Raw genomic sequence first — 16994 nt, forward strand, 5'->3', positions numbered from 1 at the left:
GTGGGAAGTGAAGTTTTCTGAGGGCTGAGGCGCACTGGCCTCTGATTGGTTAGATTATTGTAGGCGTTAAATGGTATAAATATATAATTCAGATGATGAATTGTATAACTCCCTTATCATTATATGAAGACCGGGGTTAGTTGAAAGTTAGTGTTATAGATAGATAGATAGATAGATAGATAGATAGATAGATAGATAGATAGATAGATAGATAGATAGATAGATAGATAGATAGATAGATGAGAGTTTTAGCAATTAAGTAATAATTAATTGTCACATATTGATAGCTAATTAAATACAGAAAATGAAATGTAGAAAATGAAAATATTCTCTCAGCAGAGTAGAAAACAGAAATGTAGGCCTATGTTTAATTTTATTGTCCTATTCATCATCAGTGTGCAACTGAACTCTAACGTTGGACGTTATTGGACTTATATGGTCAAGACGAGAAAATGAGGCGGAGTTTCGAATCCTACAGCGCTCCAGAGGCTCATGAATATTAATGAAGTAAAAAGACGTTCGACCAGTAAGATTCGGCAGCGTCATCATCGCGCATCAAAACCAGGAAGTGTACAGGCAGAACAGTCGAGAACAGAGTGAACAGAACTACTGCAACTCTTTGGACCACTAGGAATATTTTACGGCGTTTTTAAAAGAAACAAACAGTGTAGACTGTATTAAAAACCCCGACGTTTTTTTTTTTTTTTTTTTACTTGAAAAGCGAAGACAAAGACGCAGAGAAAGGTGAGATTGCATTTGTATGGTCAGTGGTCACCATGCAACTTCACTATAGTTACTGTAACAGCTCTAGACACAGATGTTATGATGCCTGTATATTACAACACACACAATGCAATGTGTATTATTTGCAAAAAAACATTTAACATAATTCAGTACTTTATACATAATTCAACGCGTTTGTTTATTGCCTCTTATTGTCATTTATTTTTTATATTCATTTGTATTGCACAATTTTACCTATTCAGTATGTACGATTTCGTTTGCCCCAGTCAATTGGCAAAAAAAGATTTGTTCTATTGTATTCTATTCTGTTTCCAAATGTAATGTGTTTTATGAATATTTAGATGACCCAGGACTCCTCTGCGCTGAGGGAAGAAGGAAACAGCCATTTTAAAGCTGGTGATGTGCAAGAAGCTCTCAGCTGCTACACCAAAGCGCTGAAGATCAGCGACTGTCAGTCCGAGAGTGCAGTTCTGTACCGCAACCGAGCAGCATGCTATCTTAAAATAGAGGACTATACCAAAGCAGAGGCAGATGCCACCAAAGGTAACAATTATTTTAGACTATTACCTTCATCAGCAATCTCATTCATCACTCTAACCGAGTTGTGTTCCTCAAGCTTTGGACGTAGATCCAGGTGACGTCAAGGCCCGATTCCGTCGAGCGCAGGCTCTGCAGAAGCTCGGACGGTTGGATCAGGCGTTTATGGACACTCAGACGTGTGCACAGCTGGAAACCAAGAATAAAGCTTTCCAGGATCTGCTTAGACAGTTAGGAGCACAGATCCAACAGAAGGTGGGAGGTTATGAGGGATGCTTGCAAAGAAACATATCACTGCTACTATTTATGATCTGAAAATGAAGCCATATTGTGTTTATACATAGGCAGCTCAGCTCTCCTCCACAGACTCACGAGTTCAACAGATGTTCAAACTCCTTCTGGACAGCTCAGCACCGATTTCAGACAGACATAAGGTGGGCAAGACTCCCATTAAACGTATTATGACTTGTAACATGCAGTCTTTGTGATGTTCTCTGCTTATCTTTGCATTTTTAATCAGGCTGCTCAGAATCTGGTGTTTCTTTCACGGGAGGACGCAGGCGCAGAGCAGATCTTCAGGAATGATGGAGTCAAACTCCTCCAGAAGCTTCTTGAGTCCCAACAGGAGGAACTGATCCTTTCTGCTCTCAGAACCCTGGTTGGCCTGTGTACCGGACACCAGTCGAGGGTGAATAACTTCCCATTATAATCAAGTTTGATAGTTAAGCCCATAGGTTTGGTATCTGAAGATTCTCAATTTATGCAAATTGTTGTGGTTGTAGACCGTGGCCATTGTGAATGAGGTCGGCATGGACAGGTTGTGTGGCGTCATGGGTTCCGCTGCTTCCACCGTGTCTCTTTCAGCATGCCATCTGCTCCAGGTCATGTTTGAGGCTCTTACGGAGGGCATGAAGAAAGAGATCAGAGGGAAAGACGAAGCCATACTGCCAGGTGAGACCGACCTTCACTTTGAGAGCTCAGTTCAGCGACCCACTTTAAGCCCATGACAAGACCAGAAATAATTTCCTGCAGAGAATATCTGTTCTACTTCTTTAAGACTGGGTTATGGCAGTGTAGAGTCTAAAATGAGTGTTTATGGTCGTAATCGCAATATAACATGGATCAGACCCCTGACTTTGTATTTGTTTTATGAAAATGCCTGGCTTACAGTACATTATCACACTTATTACATGACTACTCAAATAAGTAAATAAAGAAATGCAAACATAGACACATAAATAAATATTGATGAAATTGTGAGTTTTTTTATTGTATTATTCAAGAAGAAATAGTTATATGAAAAACTAGCACTGCTATGCAGGAAATCGATTTCCTGGGACAGCAAAATTGAAAAATTATAAATATTTCACTACAGAATTCTGCGATTGACCAATCAGATTCAAGTATTCCAGAGAGCCATATAATCATTTTCTTCACATTTTTTATATTTCCTCCAGTCTGCAAACCTTTAAAACAGTCTTCTAAAACATAACTGTAGGAAATTGCTCTAGTAATATATGCAAAACACCCCTTGGTATTATGTTAATACTATTAAACATTTCTGGTGTAACTGGTGTAAAAAAAATAAACTGAAAATGCATCGATTTTGAAAATGCTTTGTATGTATTGCAGAACCGTCCCGTGAGCTGCGTTCCATGTTGCGTCATCTAATTGAAATGCTCCCTGCATCCAGCGTGTCTGGAGCCGGCCGTGACAGCGCCATCAACCTGCTGGTCAAACAGGTGCCGCGGAAATCTTTGAAAAACCCAGACAACTCGCTCACACTGTGGGTCATCGACCAGGGTAAGTTTGACAGTGTTTGACCACAAGATCTGCTCGCATTTGAATTTTAGTTTGGACTGGTTTTTGGACTGATGCTAAACAATCTGTGACACCTGAACAGATTATTTCATGGTTTTCCTTTTCCTTTCAGGGTTAAAAAAGATTCTAGAAGTAGCGGGAACTGTTCCTGAAGTCGAGGGTGGGCTGCCGCTCACGGACAACACTCCCATGAGCTGCTCCGTTCTACTTAATAAGCTTTATGATGACCTGAAGAGTGATAAAGAGAGGGAAAACTTCAGCAAGCTCTGTGAGGAATATGTCCAGTAAGTGACATGTTATATTATATACTGTATTTGTTATTGCTTGGTAGAAACTAGTTTCACTGTCCATTGCCGTTTTCTACAGGCATCACTTTGGCAGCTCAGACATGGAGAGGAAACTACGAGCGATACAGACGGTCTCTGTTCTGCTGCAGGGCCCCAGTGATGTGGGAAATTGCACCCTGGAGCTGAGCGGGATCATGGAGGCTGTCATCTCCCTCTGTGCGTCTGAAAACATCACTCACCAGCAGGTGGCAGTGGAGGCGCTCATTCACGCTGCGGGCAAAGCCAAGAGAGCATCATTCATCACAGCCAATGGTGTGGCTCTGCTGAAAGACCTGTACAAGAAAAGCGAAAATGACCGAATACGTGTGCGGGCGCTGGTGGTGAGTATTCAGACTCAAAGACATCTGCGTTTGGAGTTATCGTTTGTTTGAGGAATGCTGTATGGTGCCCCTGTGTATGTGTGTTTTTTTAGGGGTTGTGCAAACTTGGCTCTGCTGGAGGCACCGATTTCAGCATGAAGCAGTTTGCAGAAGGTTCAACACTTAAACTCGCCAAGCAGTGCAGGAAGTAGGTTTTGAGCTTTGCTAATAACATCGTAGCAATCAGTTATGCATATTAGGCAACCATACTCAGTGTGTAAAAAATCTAGTCTGAATGGGTTTTCAAACTGATGTCAGGGCCTGAAAAATAGGAGATTTAGCTAAATGTTTTTAGGCACTGTCAGTGTAACATATTTAGTTTATATAATAATATGTTTAATGAAATAATTTATATATTTATTAGTGCTGGACAACGATTAATCGCATCCAAAATAAAAGTTTGTGTACTGTGTATAATTATTTTGTATATATAAATACACGCATATGCATGTATATATTTAAGAAATATATTGTATATACTTTATATATATATATATATATATTATATATTATATATATATATATATATATTTATATATAATTTATATTTTATATAGATATAAATATTTTATATATAAATAAAAAAGATTCTTAAATGTATACATGCATATGTGTGTATTTAAATATACAAAATATTTATACACAGTACACATACATATATTATGTAAACACAAACTTTTATCTTGGATGCGATTAATCGTTGCCCAGCACTAATATTTATAATATGTGTTTATTAATGTATTATTAATTGTTATTCAGTAAATATTTTTCATTTATTAATGTATTACTTTTTATTTTTTAAATATTTATTTAATAAATTATTTTATTTTATTCTATTCATTTTGCTTTTTAATTTATTATTTTTATTTAATTATTTGATTTATTATTTAAAATCTTTATTTTATATTACATTATTGCATTGATAAAATAAAATACAATTAAAAAATATAAAATTATGTAATATTAGAATCTATACATCTACATAAATCAAGTCTTTATAATAGTATAATGTCTTATAGACATGAAACATTACACAATTTTCACACATTAACATATATTGTTGCCTTTATATTTTAAGAAGGAAGTCTGTCATATTTTTTACTAATCAAAGACTAATCAGAATCTGCTCGTGTTGAGCTGCATGTACCATTAGCATGAAACCTATGTATATGCTTTAGTTTTCCAGCTGCAGCAAAAGCAATTTTTGCATGGGAGTGCATGTGTAAATTAGACCTCTTTAAAAGGTTGATCTATAATTGCTAAGGTGTTATGTGCAGGTGGCCTTCAGCTGTCTTTCTCCTCCAGGTGGCTCTGCAACGAAGCTCTTCCACCAACCTCCCGGCGCTGGGCCATCGAGGGTCTGGCCTACCTCACGCTGGACGCCGATGTGAAAGAGGACCTGGTGGAGGATAAGAAAGCCCTTCAGGCCATGTTTGAGCTGGCTAAGGTACCGCCCTTCCTGCTGTTTTGGAGATACACATCCCCCATTATACTAATCCTTGACCGCTACAGCAACTCCCTCATGTTCTCATTTTCTTTGCAGTCTGAGGACAAAACAGTGTTATTTGCTGTCGGATCCACACTGGTTAACTGCACCAACAGCTATGATGTTGAGAAACCAGACCCTCAGATGGTGGAACTTGCTAAATATGCTAAACAGCATGTACCTGAGGAGCATCCAAAGGTAACACATAAACACTCAATCATATATCCTCCGAGGATGGATACATCCACCAAAAATGAACGTACTATCATTATTTATGTAATCTGTATCCATTTGTCATTTCAAACCCATTTCACTATATATATGTATTTTTTTTTTTGCGGAGCACAAAAGATGTTTAGCAGAGTGTTAGCATGCTGCTCTCCTCTGTACAACAAAAGTATTCATTGACCAGCGCCTGTCAAGCTCCACAAAAGCACCATAAATGTAGTCATTGCAACTTATTAATTTGCGAAAACAGACCAGAAGTCATTATTTGCTCATCTCTTTCCTGTTGTTTTGGAAGAAAGAAAGTCGAACAGGTTTGAAACGCCATGAGGGAGAATAAATGACCACATTTTTACTTGTGTTTTTGTGTAGGATGCCCAATCGTTTGTAGAGAAGAGGGTGATGAAGCTATTGGAGGCTGGAGTGGTGTCAGCGTTGGTTTGTATGGTGAAACACGAGAGTCCCGCTCTCTCGGAGGCCTGCAGAGAGTGCATCGCCAGGTCTGTTCACTATGAAGCTCAATCAATTTGAAAAATTCTGGCTGAATTCAAAGGCTGCTACTGTAAAAGTACTTTATTTGCACTTCAGCTTTGGCCCTGTCCCACTGCTGGCACAACTACTGTCCCAAATTCAGATTAAGCCTTGGATCAATTTGCTCCATCAGAGGAGATTGTTTGAAAATGGATTTTAGTGTGCAAAATGGTTGATTTCCATGCAAGAAAATGGCCCTTTTATCAGATGAAATGAGCGACTCCCTTTCTCTTCCTGACAGGGTGATTTTGGCTCTAGTGGAGAGGCATGAGGACAGAGGTTTAGTTGTGGCACAAGGAGGAGGAAAAGTACGTATATGCTCTCATCATGCCTGTTAAGCTTCACTTCCACCCAAGACCTCAAACTTTTGAGTGGTAGTACATGACAGTTTTCTCGTTTGCTTGATGCAGGCCTTACTACCGTTGGTTTCTGAGAGCACAGATCGGGGAAAGATCAAAGCAGCACAAGCTCTAGCAAAGATCACCATCACATCCAACCCTGAGATCGCATTTCCGGGCGAGAGAGTACGTCAGCAAACTGTTGAACCTTTCTCACTGATTTCAATCAGGAATTATATGATGATGTATGTGTTTGTGCAGGTCTATGAGGTGGTGAGACCCCTGGTCAGTCTTTTGGCGCTTGACTGCACGATGCTGCAGAACTTTGAGGCTCTGATGGCCCTCACTAACCTGGCTGGCTTCAGTGAGAGACTCAGGTCAGCTGCCAACAACTAAAATTAATTTGTTGTGACGTATAGCTTCTCGAACAAGAAAAAAATGTAGAGCGAGACTTGGTTTTGTCCATCAGGAATTGAGTGGATGGTTGTGGTTTGCTATTGGTCAATCTCATGTAAGTGACAGGTTATTTATAACAAACACTGCAATATTCCATTAAAAAAAACAACAAGAATTGTCCATTTTGATTTCATGGTGTTGACTTTAAGCCTCTGAACAGCAGAACAACCCCCAGTCAAACCACATTTCAACCCCACAGGCAGAAGATCATTAAGGAGAAAGCTGTGCCTAAAGTTGAGGGCTACATGTTTGAGGAGCACGAGATGGTCCGTGCTGCTGCCACAGAGTGTATGTGCAATCTGGCCTTAAGCGCCGAGGTACGTCACATGACAGCATTCAGTTTTTGGACCTAATTTTGAGCTAAATCCTTCTGGAAAAGACTGATTTTTATGGTTTTGTTTGATGCGTCAGGTGCAGAAGAGTTACCTGGTTACAGACAGTGACCGTCTGAAGTTGCTGGTGCTCTACAGTGGTGAAGATGATGAGCGACTGAGGAAGGCTGCGTCAGGCACACTGGCTGTGCTGACAGGGGAACTGCCCGAGCTGTGTACACGTATTCCTGACACGGTGAGTAACGCTTTGATTAAAGTGCGCCTCTATTATGCTGTTTTAAAGGTTCCTAATTTTGTTCTTCTTCAATAGGTTTACATGCATTCAAGGTCAAAAAACATTTTACTTTTCTCATAATATACATTGCACATCACCTCATTTCTCACAGTGTCTGAAACGGTTTGATAAAGGATTCGGTCTAAATCCCTCCTCTCTCAGAGTCTACTCTGCTCTGATTGGTCAGATGGCCCAGTCTGTTGTGATTGGTCTACTGCTTACAGCGCATGTCAGAAATGAAATGGCCATTACCATATCTGAATTTCATCTTCCTCCGGGCTTGTTGTTAAAAAGTGATACGAACAGTAACGATGGTGTTGGTTTTACCATATCAATTTGAGTCCTCATCGTTTTGAAGTGCATCAAAGTGGATTTGCTTTCACAGCTCAGACAACAGGGTCTTCTTGACATACTGTCAAACCAAACCCTTCCAGCTTCAGCTACGACTACAGTGTTTGAGGATCAAAGTAGACGCTATTCATTGGGCACTGCATTGGGCAGTCAATAAAGAGCATAGGCTGCCATTATGCACATTTGTTACACCTCTAAGTAGGTTCTTGCAGGAAGTAAAACTGGATTTACTGATGACTCGTTTCATGCAGTTTAGAATCAGTTATTTTTTGTGAGACAATAACTCCATTTATCATGCACTTTGATCTATATTCTAGCTATATTACACACTACATAAAAGGTAATTTTTGAAAAAGCATAATAGGTGGACTTTAAGAATTCTCGCATTCTTCATCTCATTCTCCGCCCTCTTTTTCTCCTCCTCTTCTCTAGACGAGCCACTGGCTGGAGATCTTCCAGGCTCTGTTGCTCAGCGAAAACCAGGACCTGCGGCATCGTGGAGTGGTCATCATAATGAACATCATGCAGGCCGACAAAAGTCTGGCAGAGAAACTGATTGAGAGTGAGGCACTGGAGATCCTGTCTGTCCTGGCTAAAGGAGACAATCCCAACCAGGACTCCGTTCGGAAAGCCGCCCAGCGCTGCTTGGATCTGGCTTTGGAGTACGGCCTTATCCGAAACAATGAGGGAGGAGTTAATGGTAATTCCATGTAATGCCATCTAATGGGGTTCATTTCCCAACCTGGAGGTTTGGAGCCTTTTATCCATAATGGATAAAAACATAGCACACATTTCATACTGCCTAAATAGACCAAATATTGAGCTTGTTCACTTCCATTCCATTAAATGCACTCAATTTATTTTACATGCACATTCCAAGATATTATACGATTATTCTACTTAAATGTGTGAAGAGCACACACTGAAAATATTAAGCATGTGTTATTTATGCTTTGACCGCCTCACCATGTGTATTCAAGTCTTAATTGTTGAATGTGAATTGTGAAATTATGCTTTTTGATTTTATATAAACACTACTTTTGTTTGAGGTGTGGTGGTCTTGTTTTTATTCTTGCTTGTGTTTACTCGCAGATTAAGTAGATTTGTTTGGGTTTAACAATATTGACTTGCAACTACCAAACATTCAAAAAATAACTCAATAAAAATTGTAATTTCTAAAGATTTAATTTTTATTTATCGCCATTTCCTCTTTGGAATTGGTTTGAATATTTCAAAGGCCATTTTCTAGTGGCAGTTTTCTTGTATATTCTTGATTTTTTTTTTTTTTTTTTTTTTAAGTTTGAGAGGGGTTTCTAAAAATATATTTTTCCTAAAAGGAACAAAACATTAATTTAAATAAAAAAAATGTTTTAGATTTTGTTGAATAAACATTTTAACTGATTTTCTGATTATAAAACAAACAAAACAAACTTGTCATTTTCAGTGGGGTCACTTTTGATGTAATATGCAAATATGTGCATATTTAACTAAATTATTATTTTCATACACTACTGTTCAAAAGTTTGGGATCAGTAAAATGTTTTTAATATTTTTGAAAGAAGTTCACCAAAGCTGCATTTATATGATAAAAAAATACAGTAAAAATTGTCATATTGTGAAATATTATTACAATTTAAAAGAACTGTTTTCTATTTTCATTTATTTTACAATATCATTTATTCCCCTGATGGCAAAGGTGAATTTTCAGACTTGTGTCACATGATCCTTCAGAAATCATTCTAATATGCTGATTTGCTGCTCAAAAAACATTTATTTATTAATAATGTTGAAAACAGGATTCTCTGATGAACAGAAAGTCAAAATGTTCTTTTGGACTTTCTGTTCATTTGAAATATGAATCTTGTCTTTACTCGATCAATTTAATGCCTCTTTTCTCGGTAAAAGTATTCAAAATACTGAACCCCAAACTTTTGAACAGTAGTGTAAATGAACTACAAATCGCGTTGAAACAAGCGGCACGAGCCCTCTCTCTTTCCATAGTTCTCAATTGTGTCATATGACTCTTCGTGACCAATCAGAGACGTTCAATACGTGCTCTACTTGTAGTCCTTTCATTCATGCAGCACTCACTGCACATGTTGGCGTTAGTTGAATGGGGAAATAGTTGTTTACAAGTGTAATGTAACTATGGATGATTGTGCCATTTTCACCTACACTAACAAGGACTTTATAAATGATGTTTGTTCCGGAAATCCGAACCGGTCCAGATTTGACGTCGCGCTGCGGTCCGGGTGGACAGAGAGGATGAACACTGGGTTGTTTCGGTACCAGCTGGACGATCTGGAGACGCGGATCCTCCCCGGTCCCTGTGGATACATCGCTCAGCTGAACATCATGAGAGGCATCGAGAGACGAAAACCTCAGGAGATCCTGAGCGTCCGGCAGAACTTTGACCCAAAGCAGTTCAATTTCAACAAAATCAACCTCAAAGAGCTGCTCTTTGAATTACAGTGTGAAGAGAAATGCCATCAAAATGGTTCAAAACGGAAGTGCAAAGTGATAATAAACGTGAGTCCGCTGGAATTCGGTCACTGTCTGCTCGTTCCTGAACCGGACCGGTGTCACCCACAGATACTGACCCCTCTGGCGGTCCAGATGGGGATAGAAACGGTTCTGCTGAGCGCTGATCCAGGATTCAGGGTTGGCTTCAACAGCCTGGGTGGGTTTGCCTCAGTTAACCATCTCCATCTCCATGGCTACTACCTAAATCACGGACTGAGGATTGAGAGCTCCCCAGCAGAACTGATCCTGCCTAAAAAACACTTGTATGTGCTCCTGGACTTCCCAGCAGGCTTTCTGTTCTACACCCAGGGTCCAAACCTGGATTTGACAGTCAATGCAGTATGCAATCTCACTGATATTTTGGTCGACAGGAACATCGCACACAACCTCTTCATCACCCGAGGTTGTCCTCCACAGAGGGAGCATGAACAGTCTCCATCACGAATCGGGGTGAGGGTCATCGTATGGCCCCGGTTGTCTTGTTTTGGGGCCAAAGAAGAGTCTGCCTTCAATGTGGCCCTGTGTGAGCTCGCCGGTCACCTTCCCTTCAAAAACAGAGAAGACTATGACACAGCCACTGAGGACGGAGTACAAGACATCATCCGGAAATATCTGCTGCCACAAGAACAATTCATGGAATTGCAAAAGCATGTCATGAAATGTTTATTATAGATGGCACTTTTATTCTGAGCACCGATCAAATTATCCTATATCTAAATGAGAATTTCAGGGAATATATAATACATGTTGGTGTATTAAATATAAGGATTTATTAACACAAATGTTTTAATCTGTCACTTTAAGTTGCATATGAAGTGCTGCTAAGATTACATCTATACATATAGGCCTATATATAATATTATATACAATAAAACTAAACTATTAGAAAATTATATATGTGTGTGTTAATTGTGTGCATTTTTTTTCACATATGTGGTGTAAAAAAATATGTATACATATTCACATTTGTATTAAATTATATATATATATATAAAACAAGTGACAGTGCCATCTACAACAATACAATAAACAATTCAAACAGTTGTGTGCTACATTTGTTTTTTGTTTTTTTTTAAAGAGAATGCACATTAATAATTATTAGCACTCGTGTCCATCATATAAATGTGACAGATTTAGCCATACAAGCTCATTTTCATCTGCAGTCCACTATCACGTGACTCCTTACTTCACATTTTGCTTTTTAATCCAATTTTGCGAAGTCAGATCAACTATTGAGTCAGAAATGATGTACATTTATTAACTGTAAAAGGAAAGACATTGCATTGTGGAATACAGTATTTCAGCCAATAAGCTCTGTTGGATACTTTTGCAGAATTTGGAGTTGCATACTAGCATACTACTATTCCTGCCATTGAAAGATGTGGTAAAAGTAGTATGCGGTTCTAAGTTCAGCATTTATTTTAGCAGATATATTTGGTAATCGGTATTTTATACATGCAAAAAAAAAAAAAAAAATGTGCACAACATACATGGCATATACTACAGCAAAGTAGCCTATAGTATGCTTCCATACAGCTCAATACTTGATATCCTTCTCTATAGCTCTCTCTAGTGGTCTGTGAGGTTCAAATATTTTAATTTGGGAAATAAAATAAGCATTTATTTGGATAGTAGGCTACATTAATGTCTCATTACTTTAATTATATTTCAGGGTTCCCGCGGATCCTTAAAAAGTCTTAAATAAGATTTGTGAAATGTAAGGCCATAAAAACTCTCACTTTTACTTATGAAAGGTCTTAATGACACTTTGACTTAGACGTATCTAAATGCTTTATCAATTAAAACTATCTAATTAGCGAACATATTGTTTTTTATTATTCTATCTTTTTGGATTTGCTTGTTCACGTGACAATTCGCGTCACATTCGCGTCATATTAGCCAACGTCTGTCTCCTGCACGCGAAAGGAGGACAGAAGGAGAAGAAAGTTGGTAAATGTCAGTTCAATTGTAAGTTCATTCTTTGTGTGCTTAGGGTGTGTGATATGTATTGTCTATGATGATATTGTAATCATTGTTTTAATGATTGCCGCTTCTGTGTCACCTCTGCACTGCAAAGATGGATTTTGAACTAATGATTTAAGTTGACTGGTAAGAATGGTAGCCTTCTAATATAATTTAATTTGAATGTTAGAATTTGACATAAAAGGTTATGCATACCTCTAAATAATTTTAGAAAAAATGTACATATATATAGGTGAAAATGCCCCTGGAAATCACTGCTGTCTCACAGCATAGAATATGAAAAATATGAATATCTTAGTGAGTCTGCTGTCAACAACAGGCCTAAACCAGCCATGGTACCAGTACAAAAACACAATCAGTAAAATATCATCTAATTATTATTTTTAAAACTTTAAAAATATTGAGATATATTTGGTCAATATTGCGCACCCCTAATGTATGGTATTAATTTCGATTTCTTCAGGTCTTAAAAAGCCTGAAATTGATACTCAGTTATTCAATACTTCATTTATTTCATTATAAAATTACATCAACCATTAATTGTCCATCTCAGGACCAGTGTTGGGAAGTTACTCTACAAAAGTTATTAATTAGGCCTACACCTTCAAAAATGTAATTAGATTACTGAACTAACTCAAAATTATTTGATTGCTTGTTACTTTCTAAATCCCATATGAACCTCTAACCAGTTGAACAATACAAAACACAAAACTGCACTTTTGATTCTTTCAAATAAACAATATACAGTTGCATAAATTATTCTTGAACTAGCCAAACTGTGTAAAGGGAGAAGGTTATGTTAAAAACATACATTTTAACATTTGCAGTTACATCAGAAGTAGGCCTACTTGAATTACAGACATTTTTTAAGTAATCGCTTACTTTACTTTTTCAAGGGAAAAGTAATTAAGTTAATATAATTTGATTAGCCTGCTTGAATAATTACACCCAACACTGCTCAGAACTAATACGCTATAAACATGATTTCTGATAATATCACGGTTCCATTACGGAATGTTCCATCCAAACAAACTGAACTGAGTACACAATGGCAGTATTTCATAGAAACGGCAAGTAAGTGGACACTATTTCGTCTGAATCAGTTCTTGATCGGATTGTGATGAACAAAGCAGGTTGTGCTACGCCTTCACGCACCGCCCAGCTAACGCTCATTCAGGCATGAGGTGTATGTTTCTTCATTACAAAAGGAGCCTGAAAGAGAAGCTAGTTTGATGGTGAAAAGATATTAATCTTCCCTTGTGGCTCATAATAGTTATTCAACAGGAATTTCACCTCAAAGCACAGTTCGACTATCCTGTTTACAGCTCAGTGAGGTGAATATCCCTGCCACATGTCGAATCGAAACCGCACGCCTGAGAGGATCAGGCCCAGACAACGTACATGTGGCCGAGAATACCTATTAATTCCAGGTGATGGTTGCTGTAACTAACACTAAACCGGTCTGAGGAGACCTGTGTCATCTGTTTCACACCACAACAAAAGCCCTGCTGTGCATCGTGTACAGACCCTTTTATCTGCAATCTAACCTGGTACCACAAACACTCCAGAGGCGATACATTAGCCTTGTACTTTACTGAACTGATCCTTTACTGGTTTGAATCAACCAATAGAGGTCAAACCCTGACTTGATTTCAAGTACATTCAGCATCAATCAATAAAACAGTGATGACTAAACATTCAAGGTGCAAATAAGGGTTTGATGGCCCCTCATAACACCTAAACAGAGGACATGCTTATATATAATGTGTCCAATCAGTAAAATCATATCTGTTCAATATTATAAAATTCCAGTCAAATCTGCCAAAAATTAACTTTAATTGGCCAATACTGAAACAATACAAAATAGGTTGAAGGACCGGAGGTGGCAGTAATTTATGATTAATAATTTCTACACGTTAGGCTAATCTCTTTAATTGGTACAATGCATTACATAAGTGAAACAAATCTTATAAGAAAAACACACACATATTCGAATATGAGCCCCTCTCCTCACAGTGTAGTGACCCTTGGGACTTAAACAAGGGAAAACAGAAGTTGAATTTAAATGGAGTGAGTATGCATGACCTTTAAAGCAAATAATAATGTTTTGTTTTTAAATTTGCAAAGGTAAAGAATAAAAAAGAAAAGTCTTGCTTATGCATAAAGCCACATACTCCATGAATCAGTAACAAATATTATTCAGCCCTCAAAGATCCAGGATAAGCAGCACTGAGTGACACCAGCAGAGAGAAGAACGTTAGCAGAGCGCAACGGATAACATTTACATTACACATGAAACGTTTAAACCCTCCAGCACAAGTTCAAAATAAACTGTCTGGATCTAACGAGAGCATAAACATGTCAATGTCTAGGCAGGTTATAGTGGCTACGGCAATTCCCTGAAGCATATCGAGTAGTTTGTGGGACAGAGTGCAACTTATAAAGTGTTAAAGACAGAGCTACTGTGAGCTACGTAGGTTTTTAATCGAAGGTATTTGCTTCTGTTGAAGACATCAGCCCGCATTATTTTAGCTTATTTTAAAATAATCATGTTTAACAGTAGAATTTGTGGTCAAAACCTACATTACCCACGATGCTGTTGTCACGCTGAGTGTCTGTTATAAAGCGCACAGCAATGGAGAATTCAAAACAGTCTTTAATAAACAAAATCCAAAGGGAACACACAAGAAACTTACAACCATTATAACATAAACAACATGGCACAATGAACAGAGGAAACTAAGGGCTTAAATGCACAGGGAGTAATGAGGTAACTGAATGAACAACAGGTGAACGTAATCAGGAACTAAGTAGCTAATAGAACAAGAAACAGAATGAAAATTAAACACCAAGAAAGACTGAGACTGAGGTCGAGCCGGTGGAACTGAGGACCAAGGTGGAGTCGGAGGGAAGGCGGAGTCTGACGAAGCCGAAGGGGTGGAGGGACGAAGTGCAGCTGAAGGCCCAGAAGTCCATGGCGCAGGTAGAGCGATGACTGACCACGGCAAAGCCGGAGGGACGAGGAAGCTCAGTGGAGCCGACTGGTCGACTCGGCGAGGTGAAGTGGCGGATTCGACGGCTTGTCCCCTTGTCAAGGTGGAGCTGGAGACCGCAAGACCCGAGGCAGATCTAAAAAACTAAACAGAACTAATAATCCTGAAAGCTGTACAGAAAATTCCTCCAATCAGAGAGTCAAAAGATCTCTTTAGCTCTGTCCACTCCCATGAAGCACCCTCTCCCTTTTTTGAAATACCCATGGGAGAAATGAATGGAAAAATACTTCAGGAACCAATCCCACTGAAAAAGTGGGCATGCAATGTTGCACTCTATAAACTCTGCCTTAGGAGCCTAAGAAGCATGGCGTCCTAAGACCTTGCTTGTCCTCCTCCTGGTCCATACTTTGGTGACGTAATGCCACATAGCCTGTCAGAACAAATGGAACATTTGACAACCATGTAAGCCTTGTAAGATCACAAGTACACATTAAGTGAGCCATTTGGGACAATGTCAAATACCCAATGGATACAAGAAATGGTCTGTTTAAGCAGGAGGTTTAAGGTGTCCCTTTTCTAAAAATATTCTGAGCCCCGGGAAATACTCCTTCACCATGTCAAAGTTCTCAATCTTCACAATTAATTACAAGGGGAAACAGTGAAAATTAATGGTCTCATTCATGCATACAAGAACATATTCTGTCAGATCAATCATTAACAAGTTCAATCCACTGCCGTCAAACACATCCATTGAGTCAATGCCTGGAGAAAGAAAAGGTTACCAAGTTTAACTGTAACATACGTGCACGTTGCACAAATGAGTGCATTATGTACCAATGATGAAACTGGTGAAAGTTTAAAAATGCTCTACAAATAGGGATAATTACCTCCTTTAGCAAAATACATCCATCCATCCATCCATCAGATTCAGCAACAATTGCAAGAATCCCAGCAAAAACAATATGTTCCTAAAAATGTTTCAATAATTGAATTCATGTATGAAACAAAATCCAAGCACTGACATATCAACTTTTGAGGTAAGTTTGACAGCTGATAGCCAGTTCAACTATACATATTTCCAAGCATTTAACTACTTTTCATCAAAGGTACACAAAATGCATGGCATTCATTTTCTATTAACAGAAAAACAGTTGCAAATTTACCCTAAATAAATCTAGCAAGATAGTTTGGGACCAAATGTTAATTTGTAGGTATTTATATAATTCTTCCAATAAATAAAATGGGGGGAAATGCTAGGTTAATTTCAGATGAGTCAAACTTATCTAATAGGTCTCACAACAAATCACGTGATTTGTATCTTTTCAAAAATTAATAAAATAATGCTTTTAAGACGTCTTGTGAAACCTGAGTGTATGGAAGTCAGGAAGTAGCACACTAGCTGTTCATTTAGAACGTAGCTAAATAATTTCCCGCGCAAATTACGACATCTTAGTAGCGTTTAATGGCGTCAGTGCGATCAGTCAGACGTTTTACCCCGAAATATCCGAATACACATATCAGAACTGAACTGACTCCAAATTCCCCTGCATCAAAACAGGTTCTTTAAAAATCAAACTCAAAAGCATTCTCAATTTGCAACATGTTGCATAACTTAGCAATCAGTCATCCTTAGACATTTCTCGCAAATGTAGCCTATGTTTTCTTTCCTGAGGAATGGGGCGAGTATTGGAGAT

At 38.4% G+C, this 16994-nt stretch overlaps 2 protein-coding genes across 2 annotated transcripts; both read left to right on the top strand.

Annotated features, from left to right (window-relative positions):
• Positions 1 to 395: 395 nt before the first annotated feature.
• On the top strand, positions 396 to 8849 carry unc45a (unc-45 myosin chaperone A). Its single transcript, XM_084094412.1, has 19 exons — positions 396 to 744; positions 1086 to 1287; positions 1361 to 1536; positions 1626 to 1715; positions 1802 to 1969; positions 2064 to 2232; positions 2914 to 3084; positions 3215 to 3386; positions 3469 to 3769; positions 3862 to 3956; positions 5114 to 5255; positions 5352 to 5492; positions 5892 to 6019; positions 6292 to 6358; positions 6461 to 6574; positions 6650 to 6765; positions 7044 to 7161; positions 7256 to 7411; positions 8234 to 8849. The coding sequence occupies exons 2-19, from the start codon at positions 1086 to 1088 to the stop codon at positions 8513 to 8515; spliced, it is 2808 nt and encodes a 935-aa protein (XP_083950538.1). The 5' UTR covers positions 396 to 744; the 3' UTR covers positions 8516 to 8849.
• Positions 8850 to 9867: 1018 nt separating this feature from the next.
• On the top strand, positions 9868 to 11369 carry gdpgp1 (GDP-D-glucose phosphorylase 1). Its single transcript, XM_084095443.1, has one exon. It carries the CDS (start codon positions 9950 to 9952, stop codon positions 10994 to 10996), a length of 1047 nt encoding a protein of 348 aa, XP_083951569.1. The 5' UTR covers positions 9868 to 9949; the 3' UTR covers positions 10997 to 11369.
• The last annotated feature ends 5625 nt before the right edge of the window (positions 11370 to 16994 follow it).

This window comes from Abramis brama (assembly GCF_963993115.1).
Source record: "Abramis brama genome assembly, chromosome: 20".
Classification (NCBI taxonomy): domain Eukaryota; kingdom Metazoa; phylum Chordata; class Actinopteri; order Cypriniformes; family Leuciscidae; genus Abramis; species Abramis brama.